The following is a 24,457-nucleotide window of genomic DNA, read 5'->3' as shown; positions in this document are numbered from 1 at the left end:
GAGTGTAATTAATATTATTATTATTATATTAGATTGACCAGCTGAAACACAGACTGAACAAGGTAGAGGATGAGTGTAATTAATATTATTATTATTATATTAGATTGACCAGCTGAAACACAGACTAAACAAGGTAGAGGAGGAGTGTAATTAATATTATTATTATTATATTAGATTGACCAGCTGAAACATAGACTAAACAAGGTAGAGGAGGAGTGTAATTAATATTATTATTATATTAGATTGACCAGCTGAAACACAGACTGAACAAGGTAGAGGAGGAGTGTAATTAATATTATTATTATTATATTAGATTGACCAGCTGAAACATAGACTAAACAAGGTAGAGGAGGAGTGTAATTAATATTATAATTATTATATTAGATTGACCAGCTGAAACACAGACTAAACAAGGTAGAGGAGGAGTGTAATTAATATTATAATTATTATATTAGATTGACCAGCTGAAACACAGACTAAACAAGGTAGAGGAGGAGTGTAATTAATATTATTATTATATTAGATTGACCAGCTGAAACACAGACTGAACAAGGTAGAGGAGGAGTGTAATTAATATTATTATTATTATATTAGATTGACCAGCTGAAACACAGACTAAACAAGGTAGAGGAGGAGTGTAATTAATATTATTATTATATTAGATTGACCAGCTGAAACACAGACTGAACAAGGTAGAGGAGGAGTGTAATTAATATTATTATTATATTAGATTGACCAGCTGAAACACAGACTCAACAAGGTAGAGGAGGAGTGTAATTAATATTATTATTATATTAGATTGACCAGCTGAAACACAGACTAAACAAGGTAGAGGAGGAGTGTAATTAATATTATATTATTATATTAGATTGACCAGCTGAAACACAGACTAAACAAGGTAGAGGAGGAGTGTAATTAATATTATATTATTATATTAGATTGACCAGCTGAAACACAGACTGAACAAGGTAGAGGAGGAGTGTAATTAATATTATATTATTATATTAGATTGACCAGCTGAAACACAGACTGAACAAGGTAGAGGAGGAGTGTAATTAATATTATATTATTATATTAGATTGACCAGCTGAAACACAGACTGAACAAGGTAGAGGAGGAGTGTAATTAATATTATTATTATTATATTAGATTGACCAGCTGAAACACAGACTGAACAAGGTAGAGGAGGAGTGTAATTAATATTATTATTATATTAGATTGACCAGCTGAAACACAGACTAAACAAGGTAGAGGAGGAGTGTAATTAATATTATTATTATTATATTAGATTGACCAGCTGAAACACAGACTAAACAAGGTAGAGGAGGAGTGTAATTAATATTATTATTATTATATTAGATTGACCAGCTGAAACACAGACTAAACAAGGTAGAGGAGGAGTGTAATTAATATTATTATTATTATATTAGATTGACCAGCTGAAACACAGACTAAAGAAGGTAGAGGAGGAGTGTAATTAATATTATTATTATTATATTAGATTGACCAGCTGAAACACAGACTGAACAAGGTAGAGGAGGAGTGTAATTAATATTATTATTATTATATTAGATTGACCAGCTGAAACACAGACTAAACAAGGTAGAGGAGGAGTGTAATTAATATTATTATTATATTAGATTGACCAGCTGAAACATAGACTAAACAAGGTAGAGGAGGAGTGTAATTAATATTATAATTATTATATTAGATTGACCAGCTGAAACACAGACTAAACAAGGTAGAGGAGGAGTGTAATTAATATTATAATTATTATATTAGATTGACCAGCTGAAACACAGACTGAACAAGGTAGAGGAGGAGTGTAATTAATATTATTATTATATTAGATTGACCAGCTGAAACACAGACTAAACAAGGTAGAGGAGGAGTGTAATTAATATTATTATTATTATATTAGATTGACCAGCTGAAACATAGACTGAACAAGGTAGAGGAGGAGTGTAATTAATATTATTATTATTATATTAGATTGACCAGCTGAAACACAGACTAAACAAGGTAGAGGAGGAGTGTAATTAATATTATAATTATATTAGATTGACCAGCTGAAACACAGACTGAACAAGGTAGAGGAGGAGTGTAATTAATATTATTATTATTATATTAGATTGACCAGCTGAAACACAGACTAAACAAGGTAGAGGAGGAGTGTAATTAATATTATAATTATATTAGATTGACCAGCTGAAACACAGACTGAACAAGGTAGAGGAGGAGTGTAATTAATATTATTATTATTATATTAGATTGACCAGCTGAAACACAGACTAAACAAGGTAGAGGAGGAGTGTAATTAATATTATTATTATTATATTAGATTGACCAGCTGAAACACAGACTGAACAAGGTAGAGGAGGAGTGTAATTAATATTATTATTATATTAGATTGACCAGCTGAAACACAGACTAAACAAGGTAGAGGAGGAGTGTAATTAATATTATTATTATTATATTAGATTGACCAGCTGAAACACAGACTGAACAAGGTAGAGGAGGAGTGTAATTAATATTATATTATTATATTAGATTGACCAGCTGAAACACAGACTGAACAAGGTAGAGGAGGAGTGTAATTAATATTATATTATTATATTAGATTGACCAGCTGAAACACAGACTAAACAAGGTAGAGGAGGAGTGTAATTAATATTATATTATTATATTAGATTGACCAGCTGAAACACAGACTGAACAAGGTAGAGGAGGAGTGTAATTAATATTATATTATTATATTAGATTGACCAGCTGAAACACAGACTGAACAAGGTAGAGGAGGAGTGTAATTAATATTATATTATTATATTAGATTGACCAGCTGAAACATAGACTAAACAAGGTAGAGGAGGAGTGTAATTAATATTATTATTATTATATTAGATTGACCAGCTGAAACACAGACTGAACAAGGTAGAGGAGGAGTGTAATTAATATTATTATTATTATATTAGATTGACCAGCTGAAACACAGACTAAACAAGGTAGAGGAGGAGTGTAATTAATATTATATTATTATATTAGATTGACCAGCTGAAACACAGACTAAACAAGGTAGAGGAGGAGTGTAATTAATATTATATTATTATATTAGATTGACCAGCTGAAACACAGACTGAACAAGGTAGAGGAGGAGTGTAATTAATATTATATTATTATATTAGATTGACCAGCTGAAACACAGACTGAACAAGGTAGAGGAGGAGTGTAATTAATATTATAATTATTATATTAGATTGACCAGCTGAAACACAGACTGAACAAGGTAGAGGAGGAGTGTAATTAATATTATTATTATTATATTAGATTGACCAGCTGAAACACAGACTAAACAAGGTAGAGGAGGAGTGTAATTAATATTATATTATTATATTAGATTGACCAGCTGAAACACAGACTGAACAAGGTAGAGGAGGAGTGTAATTAATATTATTATTATTATATTAGATTGACCAGCTGAAACACAGACTGAACAAGGTAGAGGAGGAGTGTAATTAATATTATATTATTAGATTAGATTGACCAGCTGAAACACAGACTGAACAAGGTAGAGGAGGAGTGTAATTAATATTATTATTATTATATTAGATTGACCAGCTGAAACACAGACTGAACAAGGTAGAGGAGGAGTGTAATTAATATTATATTATTATATTAGATTGACCAGCTGAAACACAGACTAAACAAGGTAGAGGAGGAGTGTAATTAATATTATTATTATTATATTAGATTGACCAGCTGAAACACAGACTGAACAAGGTAGAGGAGGAGTGTAATTAATATTATTATTATTATATTAGATTGACCAGCTGAAACACAGACTAAACAAGGTAGAGGAGGAGTGTAATTAATATTATTATTATATTAGATTGACCAGCTGAAACACAGACTGAACAAGGTAGAGGAGGAGTGTAATTAATATTATTATTATTATATTAGATTGACCAGCTGAAACACAGACTAAACAAGGTAGAGGAGGAGTGTAATTAATATTATTATTATTATATTAGATTGACCAGCTGAAACACAGACTAAACAAGGTAGAGGAGGAGTGTAATTAATATTATTATTATTATATTAGATTGACCAGCTGAAACACAGACTGAACAAGGTAGAGGAGGAGTGTAATTAATATTATATTATTATATTAGATTGACCAGCTGAAACACAGACTGAACAAGGTAGAGGAGGAGTGTAATTAATATTATATTATTATATTAGATTGACCAGCTGAAACACAGACTAAACAAGGTAGAGGAGGAGTGTAATTAATATTATTATTATATTAGATTGACCAGCTGAAACACAGACTGAACAAGGTAGAGGAGGAGTGTAATTAATATTATTATTATTATATTAGATTGACCAGCTGAAACACAGACTAAACAAGGTAGAGGAGGAGTGTAATTAATATTATTATTATATTAGATTGACCAGCTGAAACACAGACTGAACAAGGTAGAGGAGGAGTGTAATTAATATTATTATTATTATATTAGATTGACCAGCTGAAACACAGACTAAACAAGGTAGAGGAGGAGTGTAATTAATATTATATTATTATATTAGATTGACCAGCTGAAACACAGACTGAACAAGGTAGAGGAGGAGTGTAATTAATATTATTATTATTATATTAGATTGACCAGCTGAAACACAGACTAAACAAGGTAGAGGATGAGTGTAATTAATATTATATTATTATATTAGATTGACCAGCTGAAACACAGACTAAACAAGGTAGAGGAGGAGTGTAATTAATATTATATTATTATATTAGATTGACCAGCTGAAACACAGACTGAACAAGGTAGAGGAGGAGTGTAATTAATATTATATTATTATATTAGATTGACCAGCTGAAACACAGACTGAACAAGGTAGAGGAGGAGTGTAATTAATATTATATTATTATATTAGATTGACCAGCTGAAACACAGACTGAACAAGGTGGAGGAGGAGTGTAATTAATATTATAATTATTATATTAGATTGACCAGCTGAAGCACAGACTCAACAAGGTGGAGGAGGAGTGTAATTAATATTATTATTATTATATTAGATTGACCAGCTGAAACACAGACTGAACAAGGTAGAGGAGGAGTGTAATTAATATTATTATTATTATATTAGATTGACCAGCTGAAACACAGACTAAACAAGCTGGAGGAGGAGTGTAAGATGGAGAGAAGACAGAGTCTGAAACTGAAGAACGACATCGAGAACCGACCCAGAAAAGAACAGATCTTCGAACTGGAGAGAGAGAACGAGGTTCTGAAGATCAAACTGCAGGAGCTGCAATCTATCATACAGGTACCCAACCCTTAACCCTTGACCCCTAACCCTTAACCCCTAACCCTTAACCACTACCCAAAACCCTAACCCTAACCCTAACCCTTGACCCCTAACCCTTAACCCCTAACCCTTAACCACTACCCATAACCCTAACCCTAACCCTAACCCTAACCCTTAACCCTTAACCCTTAACCCCTACGCATAACCCTAACCCTTAACCCCTAACCCCTACCCTTAACCCCTACCCATAACCCTTAACCCTTAACCCCTACGCATAACCCTAACCCTTAACCCCTAACCCCTACCCTTAACCCCTACCCATAACCCTTAACCCTTAACCCTTAACCACTACCCATAACCCTTAACCCCTACCCTTAACCCCCAACCCCAAACCCCCAACCCCAAACCCCCAACCCCAAACCCCCAACCCCAAACTCTTAACCCTTAACCCCGAACCCCCAACCCCAAACTCTTAACCCTAACCCTAACCCTAACCCCCACCCTTAACCCTTAACCATAACCATTAACCCCTAACTCCTACCCCTACCCTTAACCCATAACCCTTAACCCTAACCCTAACCCATAACACTTAACCCCTACCCTTAACCCCTACCCATAACCCTTAACCCTTAACCCCTAGCCTTAACCCTTAACCCTTAACCCTAACCATTAACCTCTAACCCCTACCCTTAACCCCTACCCCTACCCTTAACCCTTAACCCCTACCTCTACCCCTACCCATAACCCTTAACCCTTAGCTCTTAGCCTATAACCCTTAACCCTTAACCCCTAGCCTTAACCCTTAACCCTAACCATTAACCTCTAACCCCTACCCTTAACCCCTACCCCTACCCTTAACCCTTAACCCTTAACCCCTACCCTTAACCCCTACCCATAACCCTTAACCCTTAACCCTAACCCTAACCATTAACCTCTAACCCCTACCCTTAACCCCTACCCCTACCCCTACTCCTACCCTTAACCCTTAACCCTTAACCCCTACCTCCCCCTACCCTTAACCCTTAGCTCTTAGCCTATAACCCTTAACCCTTAACCCCTAGCCTTAACCCTTAACCCTTAACCCTAACCATTAACCTCTAACCCCTACCCTTAACCCTTAACCCCTACCCATAACCCTTAACCCTTAACCCCTACCCTTAACCCTTAACCCTAACCATTAACCTCTAACCCCTACCCTTAACCCCTACCCCTACCCTTAACCCTTAACCCTTAACCCCTACCCATAACCCTTAACCCTTAGCTCTTAGCCTATAACCCTTAACCCTTAACCCTTAGCCTTAACCCTTAACCCTTAACCCTAACCATTAACCTCTAACCCCTACCCTTAACCCCTACCCCTACCCTTAACCTTTAACCCTTAACCCTTAACCCCCACCTCTACCCCTACCCATAACCCTTAACCCTAACCATTAACCCTTAACCCCACCTCTACCCCTACCCATAACCCTTAACCCTTAGCTCTTAGCCTATAACCCTTAACCCTTCCACCTGACTGATTTATTTATTTAACTTTGGGAATCCAAATGATGCATTCAAGTGTGTGTGTGTGTGTGTGTGTGTGTGTGTGTGTGTGTGTGTGTGTGTGTGTGTGTGTGTGTGTGTGTGTGTGTGTGTGTGTGTGTGTGTGTGTGTGTGTGTGTGTGTGTGTGTGTGTGTGTGTGTGTGTGTGTGTGTGTGTGTGTGTTTGTGTAGCCAGGGCCTCTGCCTGCGTCTGACAAGGCGATCCTGGACATTCTGGAACATGACCGCCAGGAGGCGTTAGAAGACAGACAAGACCTGGTCAACAGACTGTACAACCTGCATGAAGAGATACGACAGGCTGAGGAGCTACGAGACAAGGTTATTATAGTAGTACTATAGTAGTATTATAGTAGTATTACTGTACAACCTGCATGAAGAGATACGACAGGCTGAGGAGCTACGAGACAAGGTTATTATAGTAGTATTATAGTAGTACTATAGTAGTATTACTGTACAACCTGCATGAAGAGATACGGCAGGCTGAGGAGCTACGAGACAAGGTTATTATAGTAGTATTATAGTAGTACTATAGTAGTATTACTATACAACCTGCATGAAGAGATACGACAGGCTGAGGAGCTATGAGACAAGGTTATTATAGTAGTATTATAGTAGTACTATAGTAGTATTACTGTACAACCTGCATGAAGAGATACGGCAGGCTGAGGAGCTATGAGACAAGGTTATTATAGTAGTATTATAGTAGTACTATAGTAGTATTACTGTACAACCTGCATGAAGAGATACGGCAGGCTGAGGAGCTACGAGACAAGGTTATTATAGTAGTATTATAGTAGTACTATAGTAGTATTACTGTACAACCTGCATGAAGAGATACGACAGGCTGAGGAGCTACGAGACAAGGTTATTATAGTAGTATTATAGTAGTACTATAGTAGTATTACTGTACAACCTGCATGAAGAGATACGACAGGCTGAGGAGCTACGAGACAAGGTTATTATAGTAGTATTATAGTAGTACTATAGTAGTATTACTATACAACCTGCATGAAGAGATACGACAGGCTGAGGAGCTACGAGACAAGGTTATTATAGTAGTATTATAGTAGTACTATAGTAGTATTACTGTACAACCTGCATGAAGAGATACGACAGGCTGAGGAGCTACGAGACAAGGTTATTATAGTAGTATTATAGTAGTACTATAGTAGTATTACTGTACAACCTGCATGAAGAGATACGACAGGCTGAGGAGCTACGAGACAAGGTTATTATAGTAGTATTATAGTAGTACTATAGTAGTATTACTGTACAACCTGCATGAAGAGATACGACAGGCTGAGGAGCTACGAGACAAGGTTATTATAGTAGTATTATAGTAGTACTATAGTAGTATTACTGTACAACCTGCATGAAGAGATACGACAGGCTGAGGAGCTACGAGACAAGGTTATTATAGTAGTATTATAGTAGTACTATAGTAGTATTACTGTACAACCTGCATGAAGAGATACGACAGGCTGAGGAGCTACGAGACAAGGTTATTATAGTAGTATTATAGTAGTACTATAGTAGTATTACTGTACAACCTGCATGAAGAGATACGACAGGCTGAGGAGCTACGAGACAAGGTTATTATAGTAGTATTATAGTAGTATTATAGTAGTATTACTATACAACCTGCATGAAGAGATACGGCAGGCTGAGGAGCTACGAGACAAGGTTATTATAGTAGTATTATAGTAGTACTATAGTAGTATTACTGTACAACCTGCATGAAGAGATATGACAGGCTGAGAAGCTACGAGACAAGGTTATTATAATAGTATTATAGTAGTACTATAGTAGTATTACTATACAACCTGCATGAAGAGATACAACAGGCTGAGGAGCTACGAGACAAGGTTATTATAGTAGTATTATAGTAGTATTACTGTACAACCTGCATGAAGAGATACGACAGGCTGAGGAGCTACGAGACAAGGTTATTATAGTAGTATTATAGTAGTACTATAGTAGTATTACTGTACAACCTGCATGAAGAGATACGACAGGCTGAGGAGCTACGAGACAAGGTTATTATAGTAGTATTATAGTAGTACTATAGTAGTATTACTGTACAACCTGCATGAAGAGATACAACAGGCTGAGGAGCTACGAGACAAGGTTATTATAGTAGTACTATAGTAGTATTACTGTACAACCTGCATGAAGAGATACGACAGGCTGAGGAGCTACGAGACAAGGTTATTATAGTAGTATTATAGTAGTATTATAGTAGTATTACTGTACAACCTGCATGAAGAGATACGACAGGCTGAGGAGCTACGAGACAAGGTTATTATAGTAGTATTATAGTAGTACTATAGTAGTATTACTGTACAACCTGCATGAAGAGATACGACAGGCTGAGGAGCTACGAGACAAGGTTATTATAGTAGTATTATAGAAGTAGTATAGTAGTATTACTGTACAACCTGCATGAAGAGATACGGCAGGTTGAGGAGCTACGAGACAAGGTTATTATAGTAGTATTATAGTAGTACTATAGTAGTATTACTGTACAACCTGCATGAAGAGATACGGCAGGCTGAGGAGCTACGAGACAAGGTTATTATAGTAGTATTATAGTAGTACTATAGTAGTATTACTGTACAACCTGCATGAAGAGATACGGCAGGCTGAGGAGCTACGAGACAAGGTTATTATAGTAGTATTATAGTAGTATTATAGTAGTATTACTGTACAACCTGCATGAAGAGATACGACAGGCTGAGGAGCTACGAGACAAGGTTATTATAGTAGTATTATAGTAGTACTATAGTAGTATTATTGTACAACCTGCATGAAGAGATACGACAGGCTGAGGAGCTACGAGACAAGGTTATTATAGTAGTATTATAGTAGTACTATAGTAGTATTACTATACAACCTGCATGAAGAGATACGGCAGGCTGAGGAGCTACGAGACAAGGTTATTATAATAGTATTATAGTAGTACTATAGTAGTATTACTGTACAACCTGCATGAAGAGATACAACAGGCTGAGGAGCTACGAGACAAGGTTATTATAGTAGTATTATAGTAGTATTATAGTAGTATTACTGTACAACCTGCATGAAGAGATACGGCAGGCTGAGGAGCTACGAGACAAGGTTATTATAGTAGTATTATAGTAGTATTATAGTAGTATTACTGTACAACCTGCATGAAGAGATACGGCAGGCTAAGGAGCTACGAGACAAGGTTATTATAGTAGTATTATAGTAGTACTATAGTAGTATTACTGTACAGCCTGCATGAAGAGATACGACAGGCTGAGGAGCTACGAGACAAGGTTATTATAGTAGTATTATAGTAGTATTACTGTACAGCCTGCATGAAGAGATACGACAGGCTGAGGAGCTACGAGACAAGGTTATTATAGTAGTATTATAGTAGTACTATAGTAGTATTACTGTACAACCTGCATGAAGAGATACGGCAGGCTGAGGAGCTACGAGACAAGGTTATTATAGTAGTATTATAGTAGTACTATAGTAGTATTACTGTACAACCTGCATGAAGAGATACGACAGGCTGAGGAGCTACGAGACAAGGTTATTATAGTAGTACTATAGTAGTATTACTGTACAACCTGCATGAAGAGATACGACAGGCTGAGGAGCTACGAGACAAGGTTATTATAGTAGTATTATAGTAGTACTATAGTAGTATTACTGTACAACCTGCATGAAGAGATACGACAGGCTGAGGAGCTACGAGACAAGGTTATTATAGTAGTATTATAGTAGTACTATAGTAGTATTACTGTACAACCTGCATGAAGAGATACGACAGGCTGAGGAGCTACGAGACAAGGTTATTATAGTAGTATTATAGTAGTATTATAGTAGTATTACTGTACAGCCTGCATGAAGAGATACGACAGGCTGAGGAGCTACGAGACAAGGTTATTATAGTAGTATTATAGTAGTATTACTGTACAACCTGCATGAAGAGATACGACAGGCTGAGGAGCTACGAGACAAGGTTATTATAGTAGTATTATAGTAGTATTATAGTAGTATTACTGTACAACCTGCATGAAGAGATACGACAGGCTGAGGAGCTACGAGACAAGGTTATTATAGTAGTATTATAGTAGTATTACTGTACAACCTGCATGAAGAGATACGACAGGCTGAGGAGCTACGAGACAAGGTTATTATAGTAGTATTATAGTAGTAGTATAGTAGTATTACTGTACAACCTGCATGAAGAGATACGACAGGCTGAGGAGCTACGAGACAAGGTTATTATAGTAGTATTATAGTAGTATTACTGTACAACCTGCATGAAGAGATACGACAGGCTGAGGAGCTACGAGACAAGGTTATTATAGTAGTACTATAGTAGTATTACTGTACAACCTGCATGAAGAGATACGGCAGGCTGAGGAGCTACGAGACAAGGTTATTATAGTAGTATTATAGTAGTATTACTGTACAACCTGCATGAAGAGATACGGCAGGCTGAGGAGCTACAAGACAAGGTTATTATAGTAGTATTATAGTAGTACTATAGTAGTATTACTGTACAGCCTGCATGAAGAGATACGACAGGCTGAGGAGCTACGAGACAAGGTTATTATAGTAGTATTATAGTAGTATTATAGTAGTATTACTGTACAGCCTGCATGAAGAGATACGGCAGGCTGAGGAGCTACAAGACAAGGTTATTATAGTAGTATTATAGTAGTACTATAGTAGTATTACTGTACAACCTGCATGAAGAGATACGGCAGGCTGAGGAGCTACGAGACAAGGTTATTATAGTAGTATTATAGTAGTACTATAGTAGTATTACTGTACAACCTGCATGAAGAGATACGACAGGCTGAGGAGCTACGAGACAAGGTTATTATAGTAGTATAATAGTAGTACTATAGTAGTATTACTGTACAACCTGCATGAAGAGATACGACAGGCTGAGGAGCTACGAGACAAGGTTATTATAGTAGTATTATAGTAGTACTATAGTAGTATTACTGTACAACCTGCATGACGAGATACGACAGGCTGAGGAGCTACGAGACAAGGTTATTATAGTAGTATTATAGTAGTACTATAGTAGTATTACTGTACAACCTGCATGAAGAGATACGACAGGCTGAGGAGCTACGAGACAAGGTTATTATAGTAGTATTATAGTAGTATTATAGTAGTATTACTATACAACCTGCATGAAGAGATACGGCAGGCTGAGGAGCTACGAGACAAGGTTATTATAGTAGTATTATAGTAGTACTATAGTAGTATTACTGTACAACCTGCATGAAGAGATATGACAGGCTGAGAAGCTACGAGACAAGGTTATTATAGTAGTATTATAGTAGTACTATAGTAGTATTACTATACAACCTGCATGAAGAGATACAACAGGCTGAGGAGCTACGAGACAAGGTTATTATAGTAGTATTATAGTAGTATTACTGTACAACCTGCATGAAGAGATACGACAGGCTGAGGAGCTACGACACAAGGTTATTATAGTAGTATTATAATAGTATTACTGTACAACCTGCATGAAGAGATACGACAGGCTGAGGAGCTACGAGACAAGGTTATTATAGTAGTATTATAGTAGTATTATAGTAGTATTACTGTACAACCTGCATGAAGAGATACGACAGGCTGAGGAGCTACGAGACAAGGTTATTATAGTAGTATTATAGTAGTACTATAGTAGTATTACTGTACAACCTGCATGAAGAGATACGACAGGCTGAGGAGCTACGAGACAAGGTTATTATAGTAGTATTATAGTAGTACTATAGTAGTATTACTGTACAACCTGCATGAAGAGATACAACAGGCTGAGGAGCTACGAGACAAGGTTATTATAGTAGTACTATAGTAGTATTACTGTACAACCTGCATGAAGAGATACGACAGGCTGAGGAGCTACGAGACAAGGTTATTATAGTAGTATTATAGTAGTATTATAGTAGTATTACTGTACAACCTGCATGAAGAGATACGACAGGCTGAGGAGCTACGAGACAAGGTTATTATAGTAGTATTATAGTAGTACTATAGTAGTATTACTGTACAACCTGCATGAAGAGATACGACAGGCTGAGGAGCTACGAGACAAGGTTATTATAGTAGTATTATAGAAGTAGTATAGTAGTATTACTGTACAACCTGCATGAAGAGATACGGCAGGTTGAGGAGCTACGAGACAAGGTTATTATAGTAGTATTATAGTAGTACTATAGTAGTATTACTGTACAACCTGCATGAAGAGATACGGCAGGCTGAGGAGCTACGAGACAAGGTTATTATAGTAGTATTATAGTAGTACTATAGTAGTATTACTGTACAACCTGCATGAAGAGATACGACAGGCTGAGGAGCTACGAGACAAGGTTATTATAGTAGTATTATAGTAGTACTATAGTAGTATTACTATACAACCTGCATGAAGAGATACGGCAGGCTGAGGAGCTACGAGACAAGGTTATTATAGTAGTATTATAGTAGTACTATAGTAGTATTACTGTACAACCTGCATGAAGAGATACGGCAGGCTGAGGAGCTACGAGACAAGGTTATTATAGTAGTACTATAGTAGTATTACTGTACAACCTGCATGAAGAGATACGGCAGGCTGAGGAGCTACGAGACAAGGTTATTATAGTAGTATTATAGTAGTATTATAGTAGTATTACTGTACAACCTGCATGAAGAGATACGACAGGCTGAGGAGCTACGAGACAAGGTTATTATAGTAGTATTATAGTAGTACTATAGTAGTATTATTGTACAACCTGCATGAAGAGATACGACAGGCTGAGGAGCTACGAGACAAGGTTATTATAGTAGTATTATAGTAGTACTATAGTAGTATTACTATACAACCTGCATGAAGAGATACGGCAGGCTGAGGAGCTACGAGACAAGGTTATTATAGTAGTATTATAGTAGTACTATAGTAGTATTACTGTACAACCTGCATGAAGAGATACAACAGGCTGAGGAGCTACGAGACAAGGTTATTATAGTAGTATTATAGTAGTATTATAGTAGTATTACTGTACAACCTGCATGAAGAGATACGGCAGGCTGAGGAGCTACGAGACAAGGTTATTATAGTAGTATTATAGTAGTATTATAGTAGTATTACTGTACAACCTGCATGAAGAGATACGGCAGGCTAAGGAGCTACGAGACAAGGTTATTATAGTAGTATTATAGTAGTACTATAGTAGTATTACTGTACAGCCTGCATGAAGAGATACGACAGGCTGAGGAGCTACGAGACAAGGTTATTATAGTAGTATTATAGTAGTATTATAGTAGTATTACTGTACAGCCTGCATGAAGAGATACGACAGGCTGAGGAGCTACGAGACAAGGTTATTATAGTAGTATTATAGTAGTACTATAGTAGTATTACTGTACAACCTGCATGAAGAGATACGGCAGGCTGAGGAGCTACGAGACAAGGTTATTATAGTAGTATTATAGTAGTACTATAGTGGTATTACTGTACAACCTGCATGAAGAGATACGACAGGCTGAGGAGCTACGAGACAAGGTTATTATAGTAGTACTATAGTAGTATTACTGTACAACCTGCATGAAGAGATACGACAGGCTGAGGAGCTACGAGACAAGGTTATTATAGTAGTATTATAGTAGTACTATAGTAGTATTACTGTACAACCTGCATGAAGAGATACGACAGGCTGAGGAGCTACGAGACAAGGTTATTATAGTAGTATTATAGTAGTACTATAGTAGTATTACTGTACAACCTGCATGAAGAGATACGACAGGCTGAGGAGCTACGAGACAAGGTTATTATAGTAGTACTATAGTAGTATTACTGTACAACCTGCATGAAGAGATACGACAGGCTGAGGAGCTACGAGACAAGGTTATTATAGTAGTATTATAGTAGTATTACTGTACAACCTGCATGAAGAGATACGGCAGGCTGAGGAGCTACAAGACAAGGTTATTATAGTAGTATTATAGTAGTACTATAGTAGTATTACTGTACAGCCTGCATGAAGAGATACGACAGGCTGAGGAGCTACGAGACAAGGTTATTATAGTAGTATTATAGTAGTACTATAGTAGTATTACTGTACAGCCTGCATGAAGAGATACGGCAGGCTGAGGAGCTACAAGACAAGGTTATTATAGTAGTATTATAGTAGTACTATAGTAGTATTACTGTACAACCTGCATGAAGAGATACGGCAGGCTGAGGAGCTACGAGACAAGGTTATTATAGTAGTATTATAGTAGTATTACTGTACAACCTGCATGAAGAGATACGACAGGCTGAGGAGCTACGAGACAAGGTTATTATAGTAGTATTATACTAGTACTATAGTAGTATTACTGTACAACCTGCATGAAGAGATACGGCAGGCTGAGGAGCTACGAGACAAGGTTATTATAGTAGTATTATAGTAGTATTATAGTAGTATTACTGTACAGCCTGCATGAAGAGATACGACAGGCTGAGGAGCTACGAGACAAGGTTACCACCTTCCGGAGACACCTGAAACCCCACCTCTTCAAGGAATACCTAGGATAGGATAAAGTAATCCTTCTGACCCCCCCCCCCCCCCCTTAAAAGATTTAGATGCACTATTGTAAAGTGGCTGTTCCACTGGATGTCATAAGGTGAATGCACCAATTTGTAAGTCGCTCTGGATAAGAGCGTCTGCTAAATGACTTAAATGAAATGTAAATGTAAATGTTATTATAGTAGTATTATAGTAGTATTATAGTAGTATTACTGTACAACCTGCATGAAGAGATACGACAGGCTGAGGAGCTACGAGACAAGGTTATTATAGTAGTATTATAGTAGTATTATAGTAGTATTACTGTACAACCTGCATGAAGAGATACGACAGGCTGAGGAGCTACGAGACAAGGTTATTATAGTAGTATTATAGTAGTACTATAGTAGTATTACTGTACAACCTGCATGAAGAGATACGACAGGCTGAGGAGCTACGAGACAAGGTTATTATAGTAGTACTATAGTAGTATTACTGTACAACCTGCATGAAGAGATACGACAGGCTGAGGAGCTACGAGACAAGGTTATTATAGTAGTATTATAGTAGTACTATAGTAGTATTACTGTACAACCTGCATGAAGAGATACGACAGGCTGAGGAGCTACGAGACAAGGTTATTATAGTAGTATTATAGTAGTACTATAGTAGTATTACTGTACAACCTGCATGAAGAGATACGACAGGCTGAGGAGCTACGAGACAAGGTTATTATAGTAGTATTATAGTAGTATTATAGTAGTATTACTGTACAACCTGCATGAAGAGATACGGCAGGTTGAGGAGCTACGAGACAAGGTTATTATAGTAGTACTATAGTAGTATTACTGTACAACCTGCATGAAGAGATACGGCAGGCTGAGGAGCTACGAGACAAGGTTATTATAGTAGTACTATAGTAGTATTACTGTACAACCTGCATGAAGAGATACGGCAGGCTGAGGAGCTACGAGACAAGGTTATTATAGTAGTACTATAGTAGTATTACTGTACAACCTGCATGAAGAGATACGGCAGGCTGAGGAGCTACGAGACAAGGTTATTATAGTAGTATTATAGTAGTACTATAGTAGTATTACTGTACAACCTGCATGAAGAGATACGGCAGGCTGAGGAGCTACGAGACAAGGTTATTATAGTAGTATTATAGTAGTATTATAGTAGTATTACTGTACAACCTGCATGAAGAGATACGGCAGGCTGAGGAGCTACGAGACAAGGTTATTATAGTAGTATTATAGTAGTACTATAGTAGTATTACTGTACAACCTGCATGAAGAGATACGGCAGGCTGAGGAGCTACGAGACAAGGTTATTATAGTAGTATTATAGTAGTACTATAGTAGTATTACTGTACAACCTGCATGAAGAGATACGGCAGGCTGAGGAGCTACGAGACAAGGTTATTATAGTAGTACTATAGTAGTATTACTGTACAGCCTGCATGAAGAGATACGACAGGCTGAGGAGCTACGAGACAAGGTTATTATAGTAGTATTATAGTAGTATTATAGTAGTATTACTGTACAACCTGCATGAAGAGATACGGCAGGCTGAGGAGCTACGAGACAAGGTTATTATAGTAGTACTATAGTAGTATTACTGTACAACCTGCATGAAGAGATACGGCAGGCTGAGGAGCTACGAGACAAGGTTATTATAGTAGTATTATACTAGTACTATAGTAGTATTACTGTACAACCTGCATGAAGAGATACGGCAGGCTGAGGAGCTACGAGACAAGGTTATTATAGTAGTATTATACTAGTACTATAGTAGTATTACTGTACAACCTGCATGAAGAGATACGACAGGCTGAGGAGCTACGAGACAAGGTTATTATAGTAGTATTATAGTAGTACTATAGTAGTATTACTGTACAACCTGCATGAAGAGATACGACAGGCTGAGGAGCTACGAGACAAGGTTATTATAGTAGTATTATAGTAGTACTATAGTAGTATTACTGTACAACCTGCATGAAGAGATACGACAGGCTGAGGAGCTACGAGACAAGGTTATTATAGTAGTATTATAGTAGTATTACTGTACAACCTGCATGAAGAGATACGGCAGGCTGAGGAGCTACAAGACAAGGTTATTATAGTAGTATTATAGTAGTATTATAGTAGTATTACTGTACAACCTGCATGAAGAGATACGACAGGCTGAGGAGCTACGAGACAAGGTTATTATAGTAGTATTATAGTAGTACTATAGTAGTATTACTGTACAACCTGCATGAAGAGATACGACAGGCTGAGGAGCTACGAGACAAGGTTATTATAGTAGTATTATAGTAGTATTATAGTAGTATTACTGTACAACCTGCATGAAGAGATACGACAGGCTGAGGAGCTACGAGACAAGGTTATTATAGTAGTATTATAGTAGTATTATAGTTGTATTAGGTTATACACACACAGGGAAAAGAACATGTTGAGCAAACTGAAATGATCAAGGCAACCAGGAGGATTTCCATATCTGGGAATATTGTCTGAACCAATATCCTGTACATTCTCAAGATGAATTGTGTTCATTTAGAGTTTTAGTTTGAGGGGACATACAATTCAACTTGAGGAGGCTTTTATTCTCTATGTTGTTTAGGCCAGGGTGTGACTAGGGTGGGCATTCTAGTTTCTTTATTTCTATGTTTTATGTTTCTATGTGTTTGGCCGGGTGTGGTTCTCAATCAGGGACAGCTGTCTATCGTTGTCTCTGATTGGGAATCATACTTAGGCAGCCTGTTTTTCCACCTTAGTTGTGGGTAGTTGTCTGTTTTAGTGGCCTGTATAGCCCTAGTCAGCTTCACGTTCGTTTTTGTTGTTTTTTGGTTTTGTTGGCGACATTTAAAATAAAAATAAATGTACGCTCACCACCCTGGTCCGGTCCTTTCAACGAATGTGACACCTGCATTGGACCTTTAAGCAAATGGTTGAGGAGGCTTTTTAAGAGTTCACACACATACACACACACACACACACACACACACACACAGACACACACACACACACACACACACACACACACACCCACACACACACACACACACACACACCCACACAAACAAGTAGACACACTTCTGTTTGTATAATTTCTGAATTGTGAATCAATCCCTAGTCCCTTATCCTGACCCTGACATGTTTTGGGTTACTTAGTACTGAGTCTGTGTGTGTGTGTGTGTGTGTGTGTGTGTGTGTGTGTGTGTGTGTGTGTGTGTGTGTGTGTGTGTGTGTGTGTGTGTGTGTGTGTGTGTGTGTGTGTGTGTGTGTGTGTGTGTGTGTGTGTGTGTGTGTGTGTGTGTGTGTGTGTGTGTGTGTGTGTGTGTGTGTGTGTGTGTGTGTGTGTGTGTGTGTGTGTGTGTGTGTGTGTGTGTGTCTAGTACCTCGAGGAGAAAGAGGATCTGGAGCTGAGGAGCTCTACACTACAGAAGGACTGTGAGATGTACAGGAACAGAATGAACACCATCATTATACAGCTGGAGGAGGTGGAGAAGGAGAGGGACCAGGTAACACACACACACACACACACACACACACACACACACACACACACACACACACACACACACACACACACACACACACACACACACACACACACACACACACACACACACACACACACACACACACACACACACCATCATTATACAGCTGGAGTAGGTGGAGAAGGAGAGGGACCAGGTACCACACACACACACACACACACACACACACACACACACACACACACACACACACACACACATTAAGACTGTTTATAATGCTTGACACAAGATGCAAATCTCTGTTATTATTGTTGTTGTTGTCTGCGTGTGTGTGTGTCTGTGTGTGTTTGTGTGTGTGTGCAGGCGTTCCGGGCCAGAGATGAAGCCCAGCACCAATTCTCTCAGGGTCTGGTTGATAAAGACAAGTACAGGAAACAGGTGAGTTAGAGTTAGGGTTAGGGTTAGGGGCTAGGGGTTAGTGTTAGGGGTTAGGGGTTAGAGTTAGGGTTAGGGTTAGGGTTAGGGGCTAGGGGTTAGTGTTAGGGGTTAGGGGTTAGAGTTAGGGTTAGGGTTTAGGGGTTAGGGTTAGGGGTTAGGGGTTAGAGTTAGGGTTTAGGGTTAGAGTTAGGGTTAGGGTTTAGGGGTTAGGGTTAGGGGTTAGGGGTTAGGGGTTAGGGGTTAGAGTTAGGGTTAGGGTTAGGGTTAGGGGCTAGGGGTTAGTGTTAGGGGTTAGGGGTTAGAGTTAGGGTTAGGGTTTAGGGGTTAGGGTTAGGGGTTAGGGGTTAGAGTTAGGGTTTAGGGTTAGAGTTAGGGTTAGGGGCTAGGGGTTAGTGTTAGGGGTTAGGGGTTAGAGTTAGGGTTAGGGTTTAGGGGTTAGGGTTAGGGGTTAGGGGTTAGGGGTTAGGGGTTAGGGGTTAGAGTTAGGGGTTAGGGGTTAGAGTTAGGGTTAGGGTTAGGGTTAGGGGCTAGGGGTTAGTGTTAGGGGTTAGGGGTTAGAGTTAGGGTTAGGGGTTAGAGTTAGGGTTAGGGGTTAGAGTTAGGGTTAGGGGTTAGAGTTAGGGTTTAGGGGTTAGGGTTAGGGGTTAGGGGTTAGGGGTTAGGGGTTAGAGTTAGGGGTTAGGGGTTAGAGTTAGGGTTAGGGTTAGGGTTAGGGGCTAGGGGTTAGTGTTAGGGGTTAGGGGTTAGAGTTAGGGTTAGGGGTTAGAGTTAGGGTTAGGGTTAGGGTTTAGGGGTTAGGGTTAGGGGTTAGGGGTTAGAGTTAGGGTTTAGGGTTAGGGTTTAGGGGTTAGGGTTAGGGTTAGGATTTAGGGGTTAGGGTTAGGGGCTAGGGTTGCCGCCCCAGGGCAAGAGAAGGGACGGCCTCCCACTGTGATAACAACCTATCGGCAGTCAGATATCTTGGTGTGTCTGATTAGGATTAAATTAGTTCATCTGAATACTTATCAACATTTGCTAATTTGGTGTCCTGTTTTGTGTGTGTGTGTGTGTGTGTGTGTGTGTGTGTGTGTGTGTGTGTGTGTGTGTGTGTGTGTGTGTGTGTGTGTGTGTGTGTGTGTGTGTAGATCAGAGAGTTGGAGGAGAGGAGTGATGAGCTGCATATAGAGATTGTTCATAAAGAGGCTAAGATCGTCACGTTGGAGTCCAGACTGAGACGACTGTCGAAAGATACGGCTCAGGACCAGGTAACTAACACACACATACACACACCTGGACACCACACACACACACACACACACACACACACACACACACACACACACACACACACACACACACACACACACACACACACACACACACACACACACACACACACACACACACACACACACACACACACACACACACATACACACACCTGGACACACACACACACACACACACACACACACACACACACACACACACACACACACACACACACACACACACACACACACACACACACACACACACGTTTCTCTGTATCTCTCTCTCTCTTTCAGAGTTTGCCCAGAAACGTCCCCCCGACTGTCATCGCTCAGGTGATGGGGGAGGAGCCTAAATCTCTTGCCCAATCAGAGGGCTCCAGTGACGAGTCGCCAGAGGAGAAGTTCTTCCTTCCAGAACCCCGCCTCAAGAGACGACACAACCTGAAAGCAGTGGTCAGTACACACACACACACACACACACACACACACACACACACACACACACACACACACACACACACACACACACTCCTAAACACTACATTGTGTTTGTGCTGTGTAGATTACCAGAGTGAAGTCTCCAGTCTCCACCCCCAAAACTCTGGACCTGCCAATAAACACAGAGGACATTCTCCGTCCAGGTACTAAACATATGGCATTTAACCATTAGATGCTCAACATGGGCCAGGCATATTGGCATCCATTTGGAAAATATTGAGAAAGAAAGGTGTGAAATGTGTGTGTGTGTGTGTGTGTGTGTGTGTGTGTGTGTGTGTGTGTGTGTGTGTGTGTGTGTGTGTGTGTGTGTGTGTGTGTGTGTGTGTGTGTGTGTGTGTGTGTGTGTGTGTGTGGTGTCCAGGTGGTGGTGGAGCGTCTCCAGATGTGATGATGTCAGAGAGTCACCTGAGCAGCACGTGCCCCCCCTCCCCCTCCCACTCCCCCTTCCCCATCCCCATCCGCCCCAACACAGAGCTGCCCAGCAAGACTACCATGGTGAGTCTACACACACACATATACATACTTACACACTTACACAAACACAAAATAGTCAAAGACTAGAGCCACCCAAGTCATAGACTGTTCTCTCTGCTACCGCACGGCAAGCGGTACCAGAGCACCAAGTCTGGAACCAACAGAACCCTGAACATCTCATCACATGGCTACCAGACTGTTTACATTGACCTCCTAGCCATTAGACTGCTGAACAGCTCATCACATGACTACCAGACTGTTTACATTGACCTCCTAGCCATTAGACTGCTGAACAGCTCATCACATGGCTACCAGACTGTTTACATTGACCTCCTAGCCATTAGACTGCTGAACAGCTCATCACATGACTACCAGACTGTTTACATTGACCTCCTAGCCATTAGACTGCTGAACAGCTCATCACATGGCTACCAGACTATTTACATTGACCTCCAAGCCATTAGACTGCTGAACAGCTCATCACATGACTACCAGACTGTTTACATTGACCTCCTAGCCATTAGACTGCTGAACAGCTCATCACATGGCTACCAGACTATTTACATTGACCTCCTAGCCATTAGACTGCTGAACAGCTCATCACATGACTACCAGACTGTTTACATTGACCTCCTAGCCATTAGACTGCTGAACAGTTCATCACATGGCTACCAGACTGTTTACATTGACCTCCTAGCCATTAGACTGCTGAACAGTTCATCACATGACTACCAGACTGTTTACATTGACCTCCTAGCCATTAGACTGCTGAACAGTTCATCACATGGCTACCAGACTGTTTACATTGACCTCCTAGCCATTAGACTGCTGAACAGTTCATCACATGGCTACCAGACTGTTTACATTGACCTCCTAGCCATTAGACTGCTGAACAGTTCATCACATAACTACCAGACTGTTTACATTGACCTCCTAGCCATTAGACTGCTGAACAGTTCATCACATAACTACCAGACTGTTTACATTGACCTCCTAGCCATTAGACTGCTGTACAGTTCATCACATGGCTACCAGACTGTTTACATTGACCTCCTAGCCATTAGACTGCTGAACAGTTCATCACATAACTACCAGACTGTTTACATTGACCTCCTAGCCATTAGACTGCTGAACAGTTCATCACATGGCTACCAGACTGTTTACATTGACCTCCTAGCCATTAGACTGCTGAACAGTTCATCACATAACTACCAGACTGTTTACATTGACCTCCTAGCCATTAGACTGCTGAACAGTTCATCACATAACTACCAGACTGTTTACATTGACCTCCTAGCCATTAGACTGCTGAACAGTTCATCACATGACTACCAGACTGTTTACATTGACCTCCTAGCCATTAGACTGCTGAACAGTTCATCACATGGCTACCAGACTGTTTACATTGACCTCCTAGCCATTAGACTGCTGAACAGTTCATCACATGACTACCAGACTGTTTACATTGACCTCCTAGCCATTAGACTGCTGAACAGCTCATCACATGACTACCAGACTATTTACATTGACCTCCTAGCCATTAGACTGCTGAACAGTTCATCACATGACTACCAGACTGTTTACATTGACCTCCTAGCCATTAGACTGCTGTACAGTTCATCACATGGCTACCAGACTGTTTACATTGACCTCCTAGCCATTAGACTGCTGAACAGCTCATCACATGGCTACCAGACTGTTTACATTGACCTCCTAGCCATTAGACTGCTGAACAGTTCATCACATGGCTACCAGACTGTTTACATTGACCTCCTAGCCATTAGACTGCTGAACAGTTCATCACATGACTACCTGACTGTTTACATTGACCTCCTAGCCATTAGACCGCTGAACAGTTCATCACATGGCTACCAGACTGTTTACATTGACCTCCTAGCCATTAGACTGCTGAACAGTTCATCACATGACTACCAGACTGTTTACATTGACCTCCTAGCCATTAGACTGCTGAACAGTTCATCACATGACTACCAGACTATATACATTGACCTCCTAGCCATTAGACTGCTGAACAGTTCATCACATGACTACCAGACTGTTTACATTTACCTCCTAGCCATTAGACTGCTGAACAGTTCATCACATGGCTACCAGACTGTTTACATTGACCTCCTAGCCATTAGACTGCTGAACAGTTCATCACATGACTACCAGACTGTTTACATTGACCTCCTAGCCATTAGACTGCTGAACAGCTCATCACATGGCTACCAGACTGTTTACATTGACCTCCTAGCCATTAGACTGCTGAACAGTTCATCACATGGCTACCAGACTGTTTACATTGACCTCCTAGCCATTAGACTGCTGAACAGTTCATCACATGGCTACCAGACTGTTTACATTGACCTCCTAGCCATTAGACTGCTGAACAGTTCATCACATGGCTACCAGACTGTTTACATTGACCTCCTAGCCATTAGACTGCTGAACAGTTCATCACATGGCTACCAGACTGTTTACATTGACATCCTAGCCATTAGACTGCTGAACAGTTCATCACATGGCTACCAGACTGTTTACATTGACCTCCTAGCCATTAGACTGCTGAACAGTTCATCACATGACTACCAGACTGTTTACATTGACCTCCTAGCCATTAGACTGCTGAACAGTTCATCACATGACTACCAGACTGTTTACATTGACCTCCTAGCCATTAGACTGCTGAACAGCTCATCACATGGCTACCAGACTGTTTACATTGACCTCCTAGACATTAGACTGCTGAACAGTTCATCACATGACTGCCAGACTGTTTACATTGACCTCCTAGCCATTAGACTGCTGAACAGTTCATCACATGACTACCAGACTGTTTACATTGACCTCCTAGCCATTAGACTGCTGAACAGTTCATCACATGGCTACCAGAC

General features: G+C 39.5%; 1 protein-coding gene across 3 annotated transcripts in view; it reads left to right on the top strand.

The window, feature by feature from the left end:
* card11 (caspase recruitment domain family, member 11) overlaps positions 1–24,457 on the top strand; it is a 259,869-nt gene that overhangs the window by 61,615 nt on the left and 173,797 nt on the right. For all 3 annotated transcript variants that reach the window (XM_071390369.1, XM_071390373.1, XM_071390381.1), the window contains 8 exons: positions 5,152–5,331; positions 7,027–7,173; positions 18,790–18,915; positions 19,261–19,335; positions 20,460–20,579; positions 20,883–21,041; positions 21,151–21,229; positions 21,448–21,581. In XM_071390369.1, the coding sequence (XP_071246470.1) occupies positions 5,152–5,331; positions 7,027–7,173; positions 18,790–18,915; positions 19,261–19,335; positions 20,460–20,579; positions 20,883–21,041; positions 21,151–21,229; positions 21,448–21,581 (1,020 nt within the window). The remainder of the gene's footprint in view (positions 1–5,151; positions 5,332–7,026; positions 7,174–18,789; positions 18,916–19,260; positions 19,336–20,459; positions 20,580–20,882; positions 21,042–21,150; positions 21,230–21,447; positions 21,582–24,457) is intronic.

This window comes from Salvelinus alpinus, chromosome 1, assembly GCF_045679555.1.
Source record: "Salvelinus alpinus chromosome 1, SLU_Salpinus.1, whole genome shotgun sequence".
Lineage (NCBI taxonomy): Eukaryota > Metazoa > Chordata > Actinopteri > Salmoniformes > Salmonidae > Salvelinus > Salvelinus alpinus.
Note: the sequence above shows the minus strand (reverse complement) of the source record. Positions and strands in the feature narration are given on the sequence as shown.